Source organism: Acomys russatus, chromosome 9, assembly GCF_903995435.1.
Source record: "Acomys russatus chromosome 9, mAcoRus1.1, whole genome shotgun sequence".
NCBI lineage: Eukaryota > Metazoa > Chordata > Mammalia > Rodentia > Muridae > Acomys > Acomys russatus.
Window position 1 is genome coordinate 48,862,003 of NC_067145.1, and position 15,261 is coordinate 48,877,263.

At 39.0% G+C, this 15,261-nt stretch overlaps 1 protein-coding gene across 1 annotated transcript in view; it reads right to left on the bottom strand.

The window, feature by feature from the left end:
• Window positions 1–1,933: 1,933 nt before the first annotated feature.
• Window positions 1,934–15,261, bottom strand: part of Mrc1 (mannose receptor C-type 1) — a 103,318-nt gene continuing 89,990 nt past the window's right edge. The window contains 8 exon segments of the mRNA XM_051151288.1: window positions 1,934–2,220; window positions 3,521–3,562; window positions 4,757–4,921; window positions 5,422–5,535; window positions 8,273–8,422; window positions 9,368–9,533; window positions 11,963–12,195; window positions 15,123–15,225. Of these exon segments, the coding sequence (XP_051007245.1) occupies window positions 1,967–2,220; window positions 3,521–3,562; window positions 4,757–4,921; window positions 5,422–5,535; window positions 8,273–8,422; window positions 9,368–9,533; window positions 11,963–12,195; window positions 15,123–15,225 (1,227 nt within the window). The 3' untranslated portion in view covers window positions 1,934–1,966.

A 15,261-nucleotide genomic window follows, 5' to 3' on the forward strand; every position in this document is an offset into this window, starting at 1 on the left:
TACACCATCTCTGCCTCGGAAATGCAGCCAAAGGGGCAGAACTTGGATGAGAACCCTTTGTGTATGAGTGACCCATTAGGCAAGTGAAAGGATAAGGCCAGATGGGATGGATGGCACACTCGCCACCGCAGCCACAGCATGGGGAAGCAATGGCACAACAATCAAGATTTTGAGGCCAGGCCAGAAAGATGTCTCAGAATGTCAAGACCCTTGCCACAAAGACCGACAGCCTGAGTTTGAGCCCTGTAATCACAGGGTGGAGAAGGAGAACCATCTCCCACGAGTTGTCCTGACCTTCATGTATGTGTCTGTGGGGCATGGGTGAACACACACACACACACACACACACACACTCCCATACCCCTCCCCACACACACCAAACAAACGTATGTATGTATGTATGTATGTATGTATGTATGTATGTATGTATGTAAAATATAAATTGAGAATTTGTGACTAAAGAGTTAGCTCGGTGGTCAATAGCAAGTAGTATTCTTCCAGAGGACCAAGGTTGGTTGCCAGCACCTATATCAGGTGGATCACAACCACCTGTAACTCCAGGGACAAGAATCTGACACCCTCTTCTAGATACCAAGTGCACAAGCATGCACATGCAAACACACACACACACACACACACACCACACACACACACACACACACACACAGAGAGAGAGAGAGAGAGAGAGAGAGAGAGAGAGAGAGAGAGAGAGAGAGAGACCTAAGGAAAAAAATAAATCTTAAAATTTTTAAAAATGAATTTGAGAACATCTTGAACTACATAGTTAGACTCTGTCTCTAAAACAAATAAACAAACAAACATACAAGTAGCGGTGGGATAACTCTGTGGGGAAATTTAAAATCTACGAAATGTTTAACAATTGAGGTAAAGTCTTATCTAAGGCAGTATTTGAAAATAAGAAGAAATTAGTAAAGATGAAGATGGCTATTTAGATTTCTCATTCCCAATATTGGTGCCTTTGATTGTTGGATCTTAAAAGATGATGTGGCTTTTATTTTTTAAAAATGTCATCTTCAACAGTTTTAAGCAAGAAATAAGTTCAAGTTGGCATTTCTCTACAAATGGTTTATCTATTTTAATAGTTAAATGTAAGGTAACTCAGTCTTATGTCCAAGAAAATTTACATTCAACAAGATCACAAAAATTAAATCTATTAAAAATAGATGTCATCTTTAATGTTTATTTCACATTAATTCATCACAATTAGATAATAAATAATGGTATTTATTATCTAGGTACATCCAGTTATGCAAATTTACAGGGTTTTTTTTTTTTTTCACATAGTCACCTTTCTAATATACATACAACAGGATACAGAACACATTTGCAATTTTCAGCCTGTCAAACCTTGCCTGGGACAAACAAGACTCTCAATAGTTTTATTATTCTACATGTGGATAAATACAGTTCTAATTGGCATGAATCAAGATTGCTGAAAGAGAAACTGAGTACACCCTAATTCCCTCTGGGGTTATGTGCACGTGTTTATTTTAACATGGTCTTCCAATTGTCGAACTGCAACTCAGTACGTAACTTATCTCTGGGAAGTCCTTAAAATACCTCAAGTGGCTAACATGGTTATTTCTAGAGGTCTTGAAATCTGCACAAAGTTGACATAAGTGACCTACCACCATTGTAGCAGTGTGGAGGGTGTAGTGCTGTGTAGTCACCTAAGGTACCTTCAGAAGTGGTAATCAACATCATTATCCCGCTCTTGTGTTTTGTTTGTTTGTTGTTGTTGTTGTTGTTATTGTTGTTGTTTTAAAATCTTGCCAGGATAGAAAATAAGCAATTATTCTTTCCATTAGGCAAAGAGAAAAAGATAGACCAGTACAACCCAGTGCTATTTTTTAAAAAGAAAAAAAAAAATCACATTGAATTAACACACTGAAACCTTTAGTTAAAACTTCTTGAAATTCGAAAATAAGGCAGTCACACTGTGACTCTAGATGACGGCATGCTCATTCTGCTCAATGTTGCCCATGAGATCTTTCGTGTCACTTGCTCCTGGATTTGGATTGCTGTTAAAGTAGAGAGTGTTTTCGAAGGTGACCTCTTGAGGTATGTGCAGCGCATGCCTTTTCTTATAAAAGAAATAAGCTGCAACGCCAGCACCCATCAGAATAAGGAGGACCACAATGACCACTCCTGCTGCTTTGGAGGAGCCCCTGGGCTGAGGATCCATCTTCCTTTGCTCAGCTATAGACAAAGCAAATCATTAGCAACCAAGGGGAGGAGGGGGGCAGAAGGCTTGACACTATGGGGAAACAGCACAGCTGAACTTTGCTGGGAAGTTTTTTTTTGTTTGTTTGTTTGTTTTGGTTCTTTGAGACAGGGTTTCTCTGTGTAGCCTTGGCTGTCCTGGACTCTTTTGTAGATCAGGCTGGTCTTGAACTCACAGAGGTCCATTTGCCTTTGCCTCCCAAGTGCTGGGATTAAAGGCATGCAACATGAGCTACCACACCAGGCTGCTGAGAAGTTTCAGTGCAGGAATAGCCTTTCAAATGGTAATTGTCACAAGAAGTAAACCAGGAGTCAGTGTGACAGAGAGGACACTTTAACATGTTCCAATGAGCATTTAGTTGATAGAGCATTTCACTCTGTCTGTAACACTGAGGTAGTTCATCAGATGTATCAAAAATAATTTAATAATATAAGGATGGCTGGAGGGAAAGCTCAGTGATTACAAGCACCAATTGCTCCCTGCAGAGAACCAGAGATCGGTTGGCAGCACCTACCTCCAGCATCTAACAACTCCCAGAAACTCTGGCTCCAGGAGACTAACAGTTTCTCTGCCTCTTCCAGGCACCAGTACAGCCTCTCACGCAGACAAAAAGACACATAGTCACACAGACAGAAGTACACACACACACACACACACACACACACACACACACACAGTGCCCCCTCACAAATACATTATAAAATAAATAAATATTTTGAAAATAAAATAATAAACTAATGCTGCTTACAAACACAATTTCAGAAGACAAGTAAATTAGTGGTGGTAGCAGCTACAAACAAAAATTTAAAACTAGACAAAAATAAGAATGGAAATCTGAACTCCTGAATATAACTAATAAACAAATGCCACTCATGAGATCAATGAGGTCTTTATAAGCAAGCCATAAATCCCACTTTGAGTTTCCTTAGCAACCACCAAATAGGTAAAATGGGATTAAACATAATTCACATTGTCTGTAATGATGAAAACAAACTTTCTAAAAAAGAGAGACCTAGGAAGACTTTGAAGGAAATGTCTTCCATAGTATCTCACAAGGCAACTTTTTATAATACAGCAATGTCTTCAAGAAATTTTTAAGATAAAAAATATAAATCTGCTTTTCTTATACATGATCAAAGGTGGACAGTGGCCTAATGGCAAAGGTTAGGGTAAGCCATTCTCCTGAAAGCGAAGGAGGAGGACGGATGGTATAGCTGTTAAGACAAGCTGAGTCATATAACTAATGGCAACGTAGACGTTCCATAATATTCTTACCTTTCGTTGTAATGGATGGGTGTGTAGTCACAGGATCAACAACTGTCCGAAAGAAGGAAGATAAATAGTTGTAAAATATCTATAATCATTACATGTAGATAAATTATATTCAGGTTAGAGATGCATGGCGTCTTCCATCGTTAACTGTGATATGATGTGATTAATATTCATAGATAGATAGACCTATATAGATACAAAAAATATCTGTACCTTCAGCTATCTTCTACCTACATGCCTACCTTCCTAGCTACCTGTCTATCCATTCATCTTTCTATGTCTTTCTAGCCAACTGCAGCGTCCTACACCTATGAAATGAGATTAAATATGCTAGAAGGCTTGAATATAAGACCCTTCGAGTTTTATTTGAGCATCTAAACATCTACAAAAATCCACTTGTAACTAAGACATTCTAAGCTAGGGGTTTTGAACTTGATGCACCAAAGCCGAAACGGCTACAAGGCATTTGAATGAAAAGTAAAACAAGATACTAGCATTGGTCCAGAGGCTGGAACCACAACTATACACCAAACAGTGTAGAGTCTTAAAGCAGAGCTCTAATCCAAGAATCTATGCAGCTCCAAAACAGTAAGACTTGCTGCAGAAGTAGAACTACTTTAACTGATTGTTAGAGTGCTTGATTGACTGATGACAATCATAGGAATCAAAGTCAGGGTCTTATTCATACCAAGCAAGGGCTCTGTCACTGAGCGACACTCCCTGCCTCCTAACCCATTCGTTTTGGGTTCCAATTAATAATTTTCTCTTGGGAAAGATAATACATCAGGTAGAATGGCATAGCAATATCACTAAAATCCATTCAGTGGCACATGGAGATTTCCCAGTTGTTTTTCGTTGTCTGCTCTACCATTCAATCCAAGATGGGAGCTGGGTTGGTTCCATATGAGTTAATCCTCTGGCTTCTTGTGATGTGAACTAGTGACTGCTTTCCCCTTTCCTCTAGTGCAGCAACGCTGTGGCCATAGGCTATGCAGACTTCTTGCAACGTAGTAAAACATTACAAATGTATCCATGAACCAAAGTTCTGCAGAGTGTGTACCTCTCACTCAAAGATGCAGGTGGAGATTGATTTCATAGCAGGATCCATTCCCACCAATAAGGGAGAGGGAAGGGCAAGCAAGGGGGCTGCATCCACCCCAGTCCTGTGTCAGCATGTCACAGTGAGGGGGGAATGGTGGTCTGGGAAAACATTACCATACTACAAAATGTGTAACTTACTCTTTGGCATTTTACAAATAAATCCTTTGTAGGAAGTACAGTGGATATTATTCCAAAAGCCAGAAGATGAGGATAAAACTACACAATCATTTCGTTCACCAGAGGGATCACCCGTGTTCCAGTTGACAAAGGAGACCGGATTGCTGTCCAACCAAAGCCATTTTCCTGGTCATCAAATAAAACCAACGAAAACACAGTTTAAAACTAATCCTTTTAACGTTCCTCTCCTTAGCCAAAATGTTTAAACCTATTATTTTACACTAGAAACAATGGTTTCTGCAATTAGATTTCTATCAGGCTAGATTCTAATGAAAGTTGTTACAGAGAAGAAAAACAAGAATATATTTGATAGATTGCATAAGTTGAACATTTATTTCTATTTAATGGGAAAATGTACACGTATTTCTCTCTAGCATTTTTATTATGGCAAGAAGAAAAAGAAACTGTTCTCAATATTCTTTAACTAACAACTACAGGAGAGTGTTTTAATTGACAGCTTCCAGGTCTGGACAATATGTGAGTCATAAATAAAATATGATTTTAACTTTTCAAAATCACCACAGATTAATCATTATTTGAGGCAAGGCTCACTGAAACCAAAACACAGTATTATATACAGCATTTAAAAAATATTAGCTATTAAATCATGGCTTTGCAAGAGTTACCTTCAACATTTCGGAACATGCCTATCCAAAAATTGGTTTTACTTTTAAGAGGTTCAACACGGTATGACAGAAAACTGGATTCAGCTGCAGTTTCGATGGAAGCCAGGGTGGCACCTGCAAAGCATAAGGTAATGGTGATGATGATGACAATGATGATGACGACAACTATGATAACAGCTGAAAATACTCCTAGGAACAGTCCTGATATTAAGAATAACAAATGCCACCCTGAGCTCTACTTAAGACACAGTACACTGCAGTAGTGTTAGTCTGCCGTCATGCATAGAATTATTTGAAGAATAAAAGGAATTGCCACCAACAACGCACAACTGACAACTCACCATCAATCACCAGAGTTAACTTTTATAGTAAAATCCTACAGCTTAGTAATACCTAATACATTTTTAAACAGTCATGGCAGATAGTTTGTTCAGGGCCTTTCAAGCATTCTTTACCAAGTCTTTATAGGACCATATTATAGATACTTTTGTTAGCCCATTTTACAGATAAGAGCAACAAAGCACACATATAAGTAACTAGTTATCTGGGGTCCCAACACTAGCTAAGCACAGAATCTGGGCATGGCTCAGGCATTCTGAACCTGAAGAGGCAATATTTAACCATGTGTGTGTCCATCCTGTATACTGAGTTCTGAGTTATCCCCTCAGTGATTGTTAACTGCATGCTTATTTAATCCATCATTTGAATATATTTCACAACTATTAGACATTTTCAAAATACTTCTGACATGTCTTGATAAATAAGAATCCACTCCTTTTATCTGCTAGATAATATGACATCTAAAACTGAAAATAAAGGTTGTACAAACTCATTGTAAAATTTGAAGATACAACATTTAAGCAACATAAAATTTTTTTTTAATTTTGAAAAGTCACAGGCAGATTTCTAATGATCTTATCAGAAGTGGCAGAGTAACTACCTCAGAAAATTCTTAAACAATGAAAACACTTTCTTAGCCACAGGCTTGCAAAGATTCAAAGTAGGAGGGAGGGAGAGAAAGAGGGAGAGAGAGCTAGCATGTGGTCTTGTAATAATGGGAAGCTTTGTAAACTTGAATTGTCCTATTCCCACAGCCTCTCTCTAGCTCTGTGGTACCTTTGTAAAAGCCTCAATCCTCATGATGGAAATCAGCAGCCCAGTAGCCACAGAGGGGTGTCAGAATAAATCTGAAGCTATTTTCAAATTAAGAAGTCCATTCTCATTGTCATGGCAACAACTAACAAAATAAGTAAACAGGAAGTAGAGAGAGGTTCTTCATCTTAAAGTGGGGCTGGGACGCAGTAAGCTCATTGCATAGTTCAGAAATCATAGGTTGAATGAACCATTGTAAGTTGGGGACTATGTGCATGACAAAAGAAATGGAGACTTAAACAGTACAAAATAAGGCAATGCTGCCGGAATGGGGAAATTAAAGACATAAGACATACAGAGAAAAATGAAAAAGAAAATAGACAGAAAAGCTTTTTCTCAGTATTTACACTACGTTTAAATGGATTAAACATAAACATTAAAATATATTTACAGACTATCTACACTAAATAATCAAAAATGTCAAATCACATACTATCAAAAAGACATATTTGAGATGCAAAGACATAGATAAACTAGAAATAAAAACACAGTGGAAGATGTACCTGTACTAATATCAGAACCAAAACAAAAGTGATTTCTGGGCAAAAATTGTTATTAAAGACAATAAGGATATTTTGTAATGATAAAGTTTCAATTCACAAGGAAAATATAATGGTTATTGACATATGCGCACCTGACAACAGAGCCTCAAAACATACAAATGAAAACCAGATAAAGCAGACATTGTCTCACTCAGGATCTAAAGCACAAAGTCAAAAGTGAGCATCAAATGAACATGAAGGAAATGCGGGTGCAACTCTGCATCCCACTGCCAGGTAAAGAAGTCTAAACGAGGACATGAGAAAATGTAAGAAAATTGATGCAGGAAAACAACCAGTGATATTTAATCAGAAACCATCTTCTGCCAGGTGTGATGGTTCTTAGGATGATTCAAGAATCTGCGGCAGGAGGATCATGAGTTCAAGTTCAGGCTGGGCTGCATCATAAGACTCTATTGCAATGAAACCATCCTGTTTAACTTTGGCATGATGTTGTAAGCCTGTTATCCCAGAACTTGAGGGAAGAAGGCAGGAAGGTCAGAGTCCAAAGTTATCCTCTACATTTCAAGTTCAAAGCTACTGGACAATGTGAGACGCTGTCTCAAAACAACTACAGCAAAGCTATCTTTGCTAGTTTTGAAATAGAGTTTGATTTTGTGTCTCTTTACAAAAGAGGTAGCCAGGTATAAAAACACTTCTCTTAATAATAAAGAAGATGGCTCCCAGAAACTGTAGAATCTAGATTTATTAGTGATAGGAAAGTGTAATGTTTGAGTAACTTAGGATAAGAACCCTAAGAATTCATTAGGACAGAATGGAAGATTTTATATCTTTTTTCTCTTTTCTTTTTTTTTTTTTCTTTCTCTTTAAGATTTTATATTTTAGTAAGTTCTTTTAAACCTAAATTTTTCAAAATTTTGAGGTTACAAAAATTACAAATTACGTTTGTGGGAAATGATGTTCACCATTCTACTAATAAACAATTATTTTTTTAAATAACATCTATGTGGCTGTGGATGGATGTAGCTTACTGGCAGCCTTGGAGAGCACTTAACTAGGAATGCCCTATATTTGATCCCCAGCACCAAAAAATAAGACAGGTACTTATATCCCTTATATTTTAGTTTATAGCATTACTAATATCATTAGATTCAAAATAGATTATTATGGAATTTTCCTTCAGGGATCGTGGGACTCACCCATTCGAAGACATTCCAGGGAAGCTTGGCCCCAATTCCTTGTAAATGAGGATTCAATATAGTAGCAATGGCCAGAGAAAGGAATCCACGCAGTCTGCTCTGACTCAGGACACTTGCCAGGCAGCTGTGGCGGTTCAGTGGCAGGTATTTCTAAAAATAAACAGGAATTTAAATCATAATAAAAATAAATCATAAATCAAAGCTAGGGTTCTTGAAATATGTGGAATAATATTCTTACAGCTAAAGGAAATTATATCCTCTACAGCTATGTATAATTTACTAATGTTTGCTATTTAGAGCCAGCATTTTTCTTGGGTTTCATTTATCTTATTGTTTTAAATATATTACAATAGAAAATAGTGGCCATGGATCATATTCCTCATAATTTGCAATTAGCAATATTTTAGACTTCGGCAATGATATTTCAAATTTAAGTTGAGAGTGGTGGCACACGCCTTTAACCCTGGCACTCTGAAGGCAGAGGCTGGTGTAGCTCTGTGATCCAACTTAGTCTACATAGCAAGACCCTGTCTCAAAAAACAAACAAACAAAAATAAATATAAAGATGTTACAAGTTTAACAAATTACTCCAAGATAATTAATGAATTGGATTTATTTTTCAAGCCACTCTTCCTTTTCTGGGATTCTAAGTCCTGCCATTTCCTCTTGGCCAAGGACAGCTGTGACAAAACTGCTGTGGCTTGAATTCTACGACTGTGTCCTTAACATAGAAGTTTCTGTTCAATCTAAACACATGCTGATGTAACTCGGCTGAAGCAGATGTGTTGTTAAAATCAAAAGGAATTCTAACTTCTTGGAGAATCTATCATCACTAATTCAGAGGACAACAAATATTCAAAGATCCATCATGAGCAAGCACGGCTTAGAAATGATGAAATATTTTCTATCTCCATCACTTTGACCTGTGCAGATTGGTCAATAGCCAGGTCTGTCTTTTTGTTATGATGAGGGGACACTCTATATTATTCTCAGCTACCCAGGATGCATTACTGGTTAATAAAGTCAGCAATGATGTGTAACAGTTTATTTCAGACAACTTGAGATTCCCTGACCCCCTTTTGTATATCTAATTACCATCTGATTTTTTGCAGAGAAAATAAAAACTTTCATTGCAGTATGATGTCTTCCAGTAGCCGTCAACATCCATGTAAACACAGGCTGATTTAAGTTTGGGCTCGTCAGTGCCCCAGTTTGTGTATCGCACCCTCCACTTATCAGTCCAAGTGTACTCATTTTTGGTCTGCGCAAATGAAAAAAACCAAGGCCCTTCAGTCTTACTTCTTATAGAAAGCATGAAGGAAACAAGCAAGGGATGAGTATAACACTTAGGGATGCGATCCGACACAGAACCTTGAACACTGGCAATTTTGTAAAAAATTATGTCATTGTTAACAACTCAACATATTCTAGTGATTACTTCATGGTAATTCTTAAGTCTACAATCTGGAAACTATTTTGGCTTGTGTGTGTGTGTGTGTGTGTGTGTGTGTGTGTGTGTGTGTGTGTGTGTGTGTGTGTGTGTTTTCTTGGTTTTTGTTGTTGTTGTTTGATATTTTACCTTTGTATTTTTATTTTTGGAGAGGAATGGAGGCAGGGAAGACAGAATTGTGAGAGGGACGGTGTGTGTGTGTGTGTGTGTGTGTGTGTGTGTGTGTGTGTGTGTGAGAGAGAGAGAGAGAGAGAGAGAGAGAGAGAGAGAGACAGAGAGAGAGAGAGAGAGGGAGAAACAGAGAGAGGATGTGTACATAAAGTTGCGTAAGTACAGAGGTAAAAGGAGGTGAGGGAGAGGAAAAACATGACCAAAATACAAAATATATTGTATGAAAAAAATTTGAGGAAAAAAGTTACAACTAGAGGCTAAAAAAGACAGTTGGTAAGAAGACAATGACCAAAGAATATGCATTTTCTTCCATAGAACTGTCTTTGTTTTTGTTTTCAAGTTTTCATGGCCAAGTAGAAGATGGATCCTTAAAACAATAATATGTTTTCTTTACTGAAATTATAATAACATCAATTTCATCAAAAGAAACACTCATTCGTCATCATGATCTTTTTTTGCTGCTGAGACGCCAATGATAAGTGATGCTCAGATTCTTTATTCTTGCAGACTCTAGAGGAGCTAAGTGCCTTGACATAGCATGGGTGGCCTTTCAACTATGCGGATCAGGCTGTTTTTTTTAAAAATATGGCCATTTTACTCCATTTGCACATTTCACGTACTTTCTTATTAAATTTAGACAAACAAAAAAAATATAATAGCTAGTTAGCAATATGAAAATGCCACTTTTCAGTAATCGTACACTATCTAAAAGTTTATAAGTAATGCCTAAGAACAAAGATATAAAACATTAGCCAAGGATAAGTAATTATTTATAAATTCCATCATTTAATTTTTACCAAGACAATACTAAAGACCCACCAGGACAAATTTAAAGCTTATGTCATCTCAAGGTGAAGTTGTACAGCATTCTCTCATTTACTCAAAGAATTCTTGAGTATCATTGACTCTGGCAGTGTCACAGAAATGGCATTCCTATTGTAATTATAAATAACATCTTTGCAACAAGGTACCTAGCCTTTCTAAAAATATTTGATGGCCTATTTGAAACACATGAGAGAATGATGACCACATCTATGACAAGATACGAATTATTTATCAGATACATCAACCATTTCAAATGTAGTCAACAGAGATATGCAAATCTCTTGTCTAAGCTCAGTCACCAAAACCATGTGGGGCTAATTATTCTACACCCTTTTCAGGAACTGCCTGGTGCATGATCAGTTTGCATGTCTGCATCTCAACCAAAAGCTCTGTAAAGCCTCAGTCCGCTGTCCAACTTGACACCATTCTCTCCTTCTCATTTTTTTCTGGTCCCCTTCCTTAGCTCCTACCATCCTGGACCATCTCTAAAAATGGTATCCTGGGATGAGGGTGGAGCTCAGTGGTGGAGCACTTGCCTAGCATATGTGAGGAGCCAGATTTAACCCCAGCACTGACAAAAAGAATGGTTGAGTTTCTCGAACAAGCTCTCTTGAGCCACTCCCCTGCCCCAGGAACTTGACAGTGATGTTTTCCGGTTTGCTAGCTACTGGGTGGGCAGAGGAAAGATGGCTGGAGTGTCCCAGGAGTCTCTTCACTATTCTATTTCCACTCTTAGTCCAGAGGAGGCTCATCTGTCACTCTGTCCCAATTCTCTGCCAACCCTCCTCTCTCTGCTGTGGAATTAAGAGGGCAGGACTTCAGTGAAACACTTCTCACACATGAAAGTCTGGGACCCATAACAATTCTAAAATGTTTGGCAACAGCAACAAAAAGTATTCCCACTCCCCACCCCTACCCTCCAAACTCCACCTCCACATTTCCTATACTCCTAACCTACTTTCTTAATTCTCACGGAGCAGCCGTGTAACTATGACACTGGAAAGAACAAGACAAATGCAAGAAGCTGTTTAGATGTGTAATATGATTTTGCATATAGCTATTCAAAGCCAACAGCAAATACCAGAGACTTCTCAGTTTGGTTTCTGATACCTATCTCTAGATCACTTAGACCACTGGCAGCAAGGGAGCCTCGTGTAAGTGTTCGACTTAAGAAACAGAAAGAGGAACGCCTTGGATCATAATTTTCCAATCATGCCCAGCTGTGACTGCTTCTAGCATCTTACCAAGTTGCTGTTCAGTGCAATCCACATGGGTACATTAAATGGGTGCATTTTCATCCACGCAAACGCATTGCTGTAGGGGTCTAGAATGCTAGCAAGAAGAGAAGTGCGGTCCTTGCAATATTCCTCTGCTTTATGCCATGGAAACTTCAGTTTCATGAGAGAATAGCTGCTTTTACCATATTTAACAAAGCCATCTGTTGGAACTGTGGTTGGAGAAACATGCAAGGAAGGGTCTAGAATAGAGAGATTATTTTCATTAGCATCATCAATGAGCAATAATTGAGCACCATCAGTATTCGACTCCCATGACCATCCATCATAGACGTAAACACAAAATCATAAGTCCAGATTGGAAGGGCATAAAAATATTTTCAACAGAAATTTTACAGCAAAAACTAGTATTTCTGCATATGTGTGTGTACAGAAGTACGTGTGTGTAGGTGCACATGTGTGTGCATGTACATGCAGAGCCAGAGGTCAACTTCAACCTTCTTTCCCTAGAAGCTAACACCTTGATTTTGAGGAACAGTCTCTCACTGCCCTGCAATTCCTCAGAGTGCAAGCTAGCTGGACAGTTGAACCTTAGAGACCCGCCTGGCTGTTCTTCCCTGCTGCTGGGATTACAAGTGTATGCCACCTTGCCTGTCTTTTTAATATTGGTTCTGGGGGTAGAACTCAGGTCTTTATGTTTGCAAGGTAAACACTTAACTGGCTGAGTTTTCTCCCCAGACCACAAAGCTTCATTTTTAATCAGTATGTCTGACTGAACAATTTGCAAACTATATAAATTACATATATGTAATTACACATATGTATACATGTGTGTATAAACACAGTGTATATATATATGTACACTATCTATGTACTATATATGTTTATATATAATATAGATGGGCCTAAAGAGAAAGCTCAGCAGTCAGAACACTTGTTATTCTTGCAGAGAATCTGGGTTCAATTCCCAGGACCTACATGGTGTCTCACAATGACCCACAATACTAATTCTAGGGAATCTGATGCCCTTCTGACATCCGTGGGCACCAAGCATGCCCATGATACACAAACATACAAATAAGCAAGTCATGTATCACATAAAATTACATTAAACTTGTTTAGAGAATATATACGTATATGAACAAGTTTATAAGTAGAAAACAAAGACTTGAAAATCCACTGTGGTGTAGTGCCTCCATAAAAAAGGCTACAGTTTAAAGCAACAAACGAAAGAGTCTGCCTTCCTCTCAACATTAATCTTTGCTTTTCTCTCTTGTTCAAATGGCATTGATCAAGAACCTCATCTGGGGCAGGAGAGATGGCTCACTGGCTAAGAGCATGCGCTGCTTTTGCAGAAGCCGTGGGTTTGGCCTCCACCGCTGTTATAGCTGTTCACAACCATCCATAATTCAAGCCCCAGGGTATCTGATGCCTTCATCTGACCTTCTGGGGTGCTGAATGCCCTTGGTACACAGACATGCATGCAAGCAACAAACACATCAAATAGAAACATATATTTTCTAAAATATTATCTTCTGACCCCCTCCAGCCCTTCCGTGATGTCCCTTCATGTCTATCTTACTCTACCTGTAATTCCCCTGTGGGAACTAGGGCTGCCTTACTCATACTAATTCTGAGGCTTGAAGCCCCTCTAAGACAGGGTCTTCTCAAATGCTGTTCTCCCTTTTTTTTTTAATGTCCCAGCCTGGGCTTCTGATTGCTGTTTTCAATCTGGACTCTAACCCACTTCAGACACAGAAAGCTGAGGTTGTTCCTCTGAACTTTAGCTGACGCCCCAGGACAGAGACCAGCAAACAGGCAAAGAGCTAAAAATCTGATCTTTTCTCCGGGTTTGTAACATATAAGCTACAACTTGCCAGGGGGTGGTGGGGAGAGGAAGGCATGAAAGACTAGTGTTTCTTGACACTGTAGGAAAATCAAATTTGTGTCTATAAAGTTGTATTGGAAAGCATCCACCTTCACTGGCTTACATTATTATCTAACATTGTCCCGAACCATGACAGAGTGGAAGGGTCTTAACAGACATTGTGTGGCGAGCACCCCTCAAATACGTGGGTCTTTATAGAAAAATGGTTTCCGAGTCTCCAGTTCTAGTGGCCCTTGCCTACAGGTCCTGCTGGGCCCGCTCTCTAACTTGTTACATATAAACGCCATCCATGACCTGCTTTATTCTATACCTAAGACAGCGCCAAGCTTTCCTTGTCCGGAATGGACCAGCTTCCCTCTCCTCTACTGCTGCTGCCACCATCAGTTTGCTTATTTATTCCTTACAATATCTGTAGGAAAGAAAAAGAAATGGAAAGCTACCAAAATATTGGGAGGTTGTTTCCATATGGTTATATTAGAAAACTTTTTATTTTTAATTTCATTTTCTGTGTGTGGGTGTTTTCTGCGCATGAATGTCCATTTACTGTATGCATGCAGTGCCCATAGAGGCCAGAAGAGGGTGATGGACCCCTGGGACTGGAGTCACAGATGGATGTGAACCATCATGTGAGCACTGGGAGTTGAACCTGGGTCCTGCAGAGTGTTCTTACATCCCTCCAGCCCCGGCATGTGTTTTCCAGAAGCTTCATCACTAGCCCATAGCAGGATTGTGAAGAAGAACACTGGAGGTGGGTCTTAATGGCAGAGCTGTCACTGAGGTCATGCCCATAAAGGGGCCATGGCCCCTTCCTTTCTTTCCCTGCTGTTTCCCAGCCACTGTGACATGGATGTGCTTCCCCACAACCTGCTCCACGCTGCTTTCTGCCTCACCACAGAACTAAAGTGATGGAGCCTAGGGACCAGGGACTGAAATCTCTGAAACACAGAGGGAAAAAAAAAAAACCTTTGCTGCTTTTAAGTTGATTTCTTCAAATATTTTCTTACAGACACACACACATACACACACACACACACACACACACACACACACACACAATGCTGACTGGCATATATTCCAATTTTCTAACTTTTTTAAAATTTCACCTCAAGTTTACTTTGCACAGAACTTTCTGTAATGATAAGGGATAAGACTCATAAACAAAGTATAGAAAATAGCATCTTTTGGGATAAGAGCAGACCACCTCTTCTTCTGTCTGTTATGGGCTCATGTGGTTTAAATACAGGCCATGCTGGGGCGGGTAGTGGTGGTGATAAAACTTACCAGGCCGTGTCTGGCATATATAGCCTTGCTTACTATCACAGGTGCTATCCATCCAGGTCCCAGCATCCCGTGACATGCCACCAATAACAACAACACAGTCAACCTGTTCATTTGTGGATAAGGACAGTGAAACAAGTAT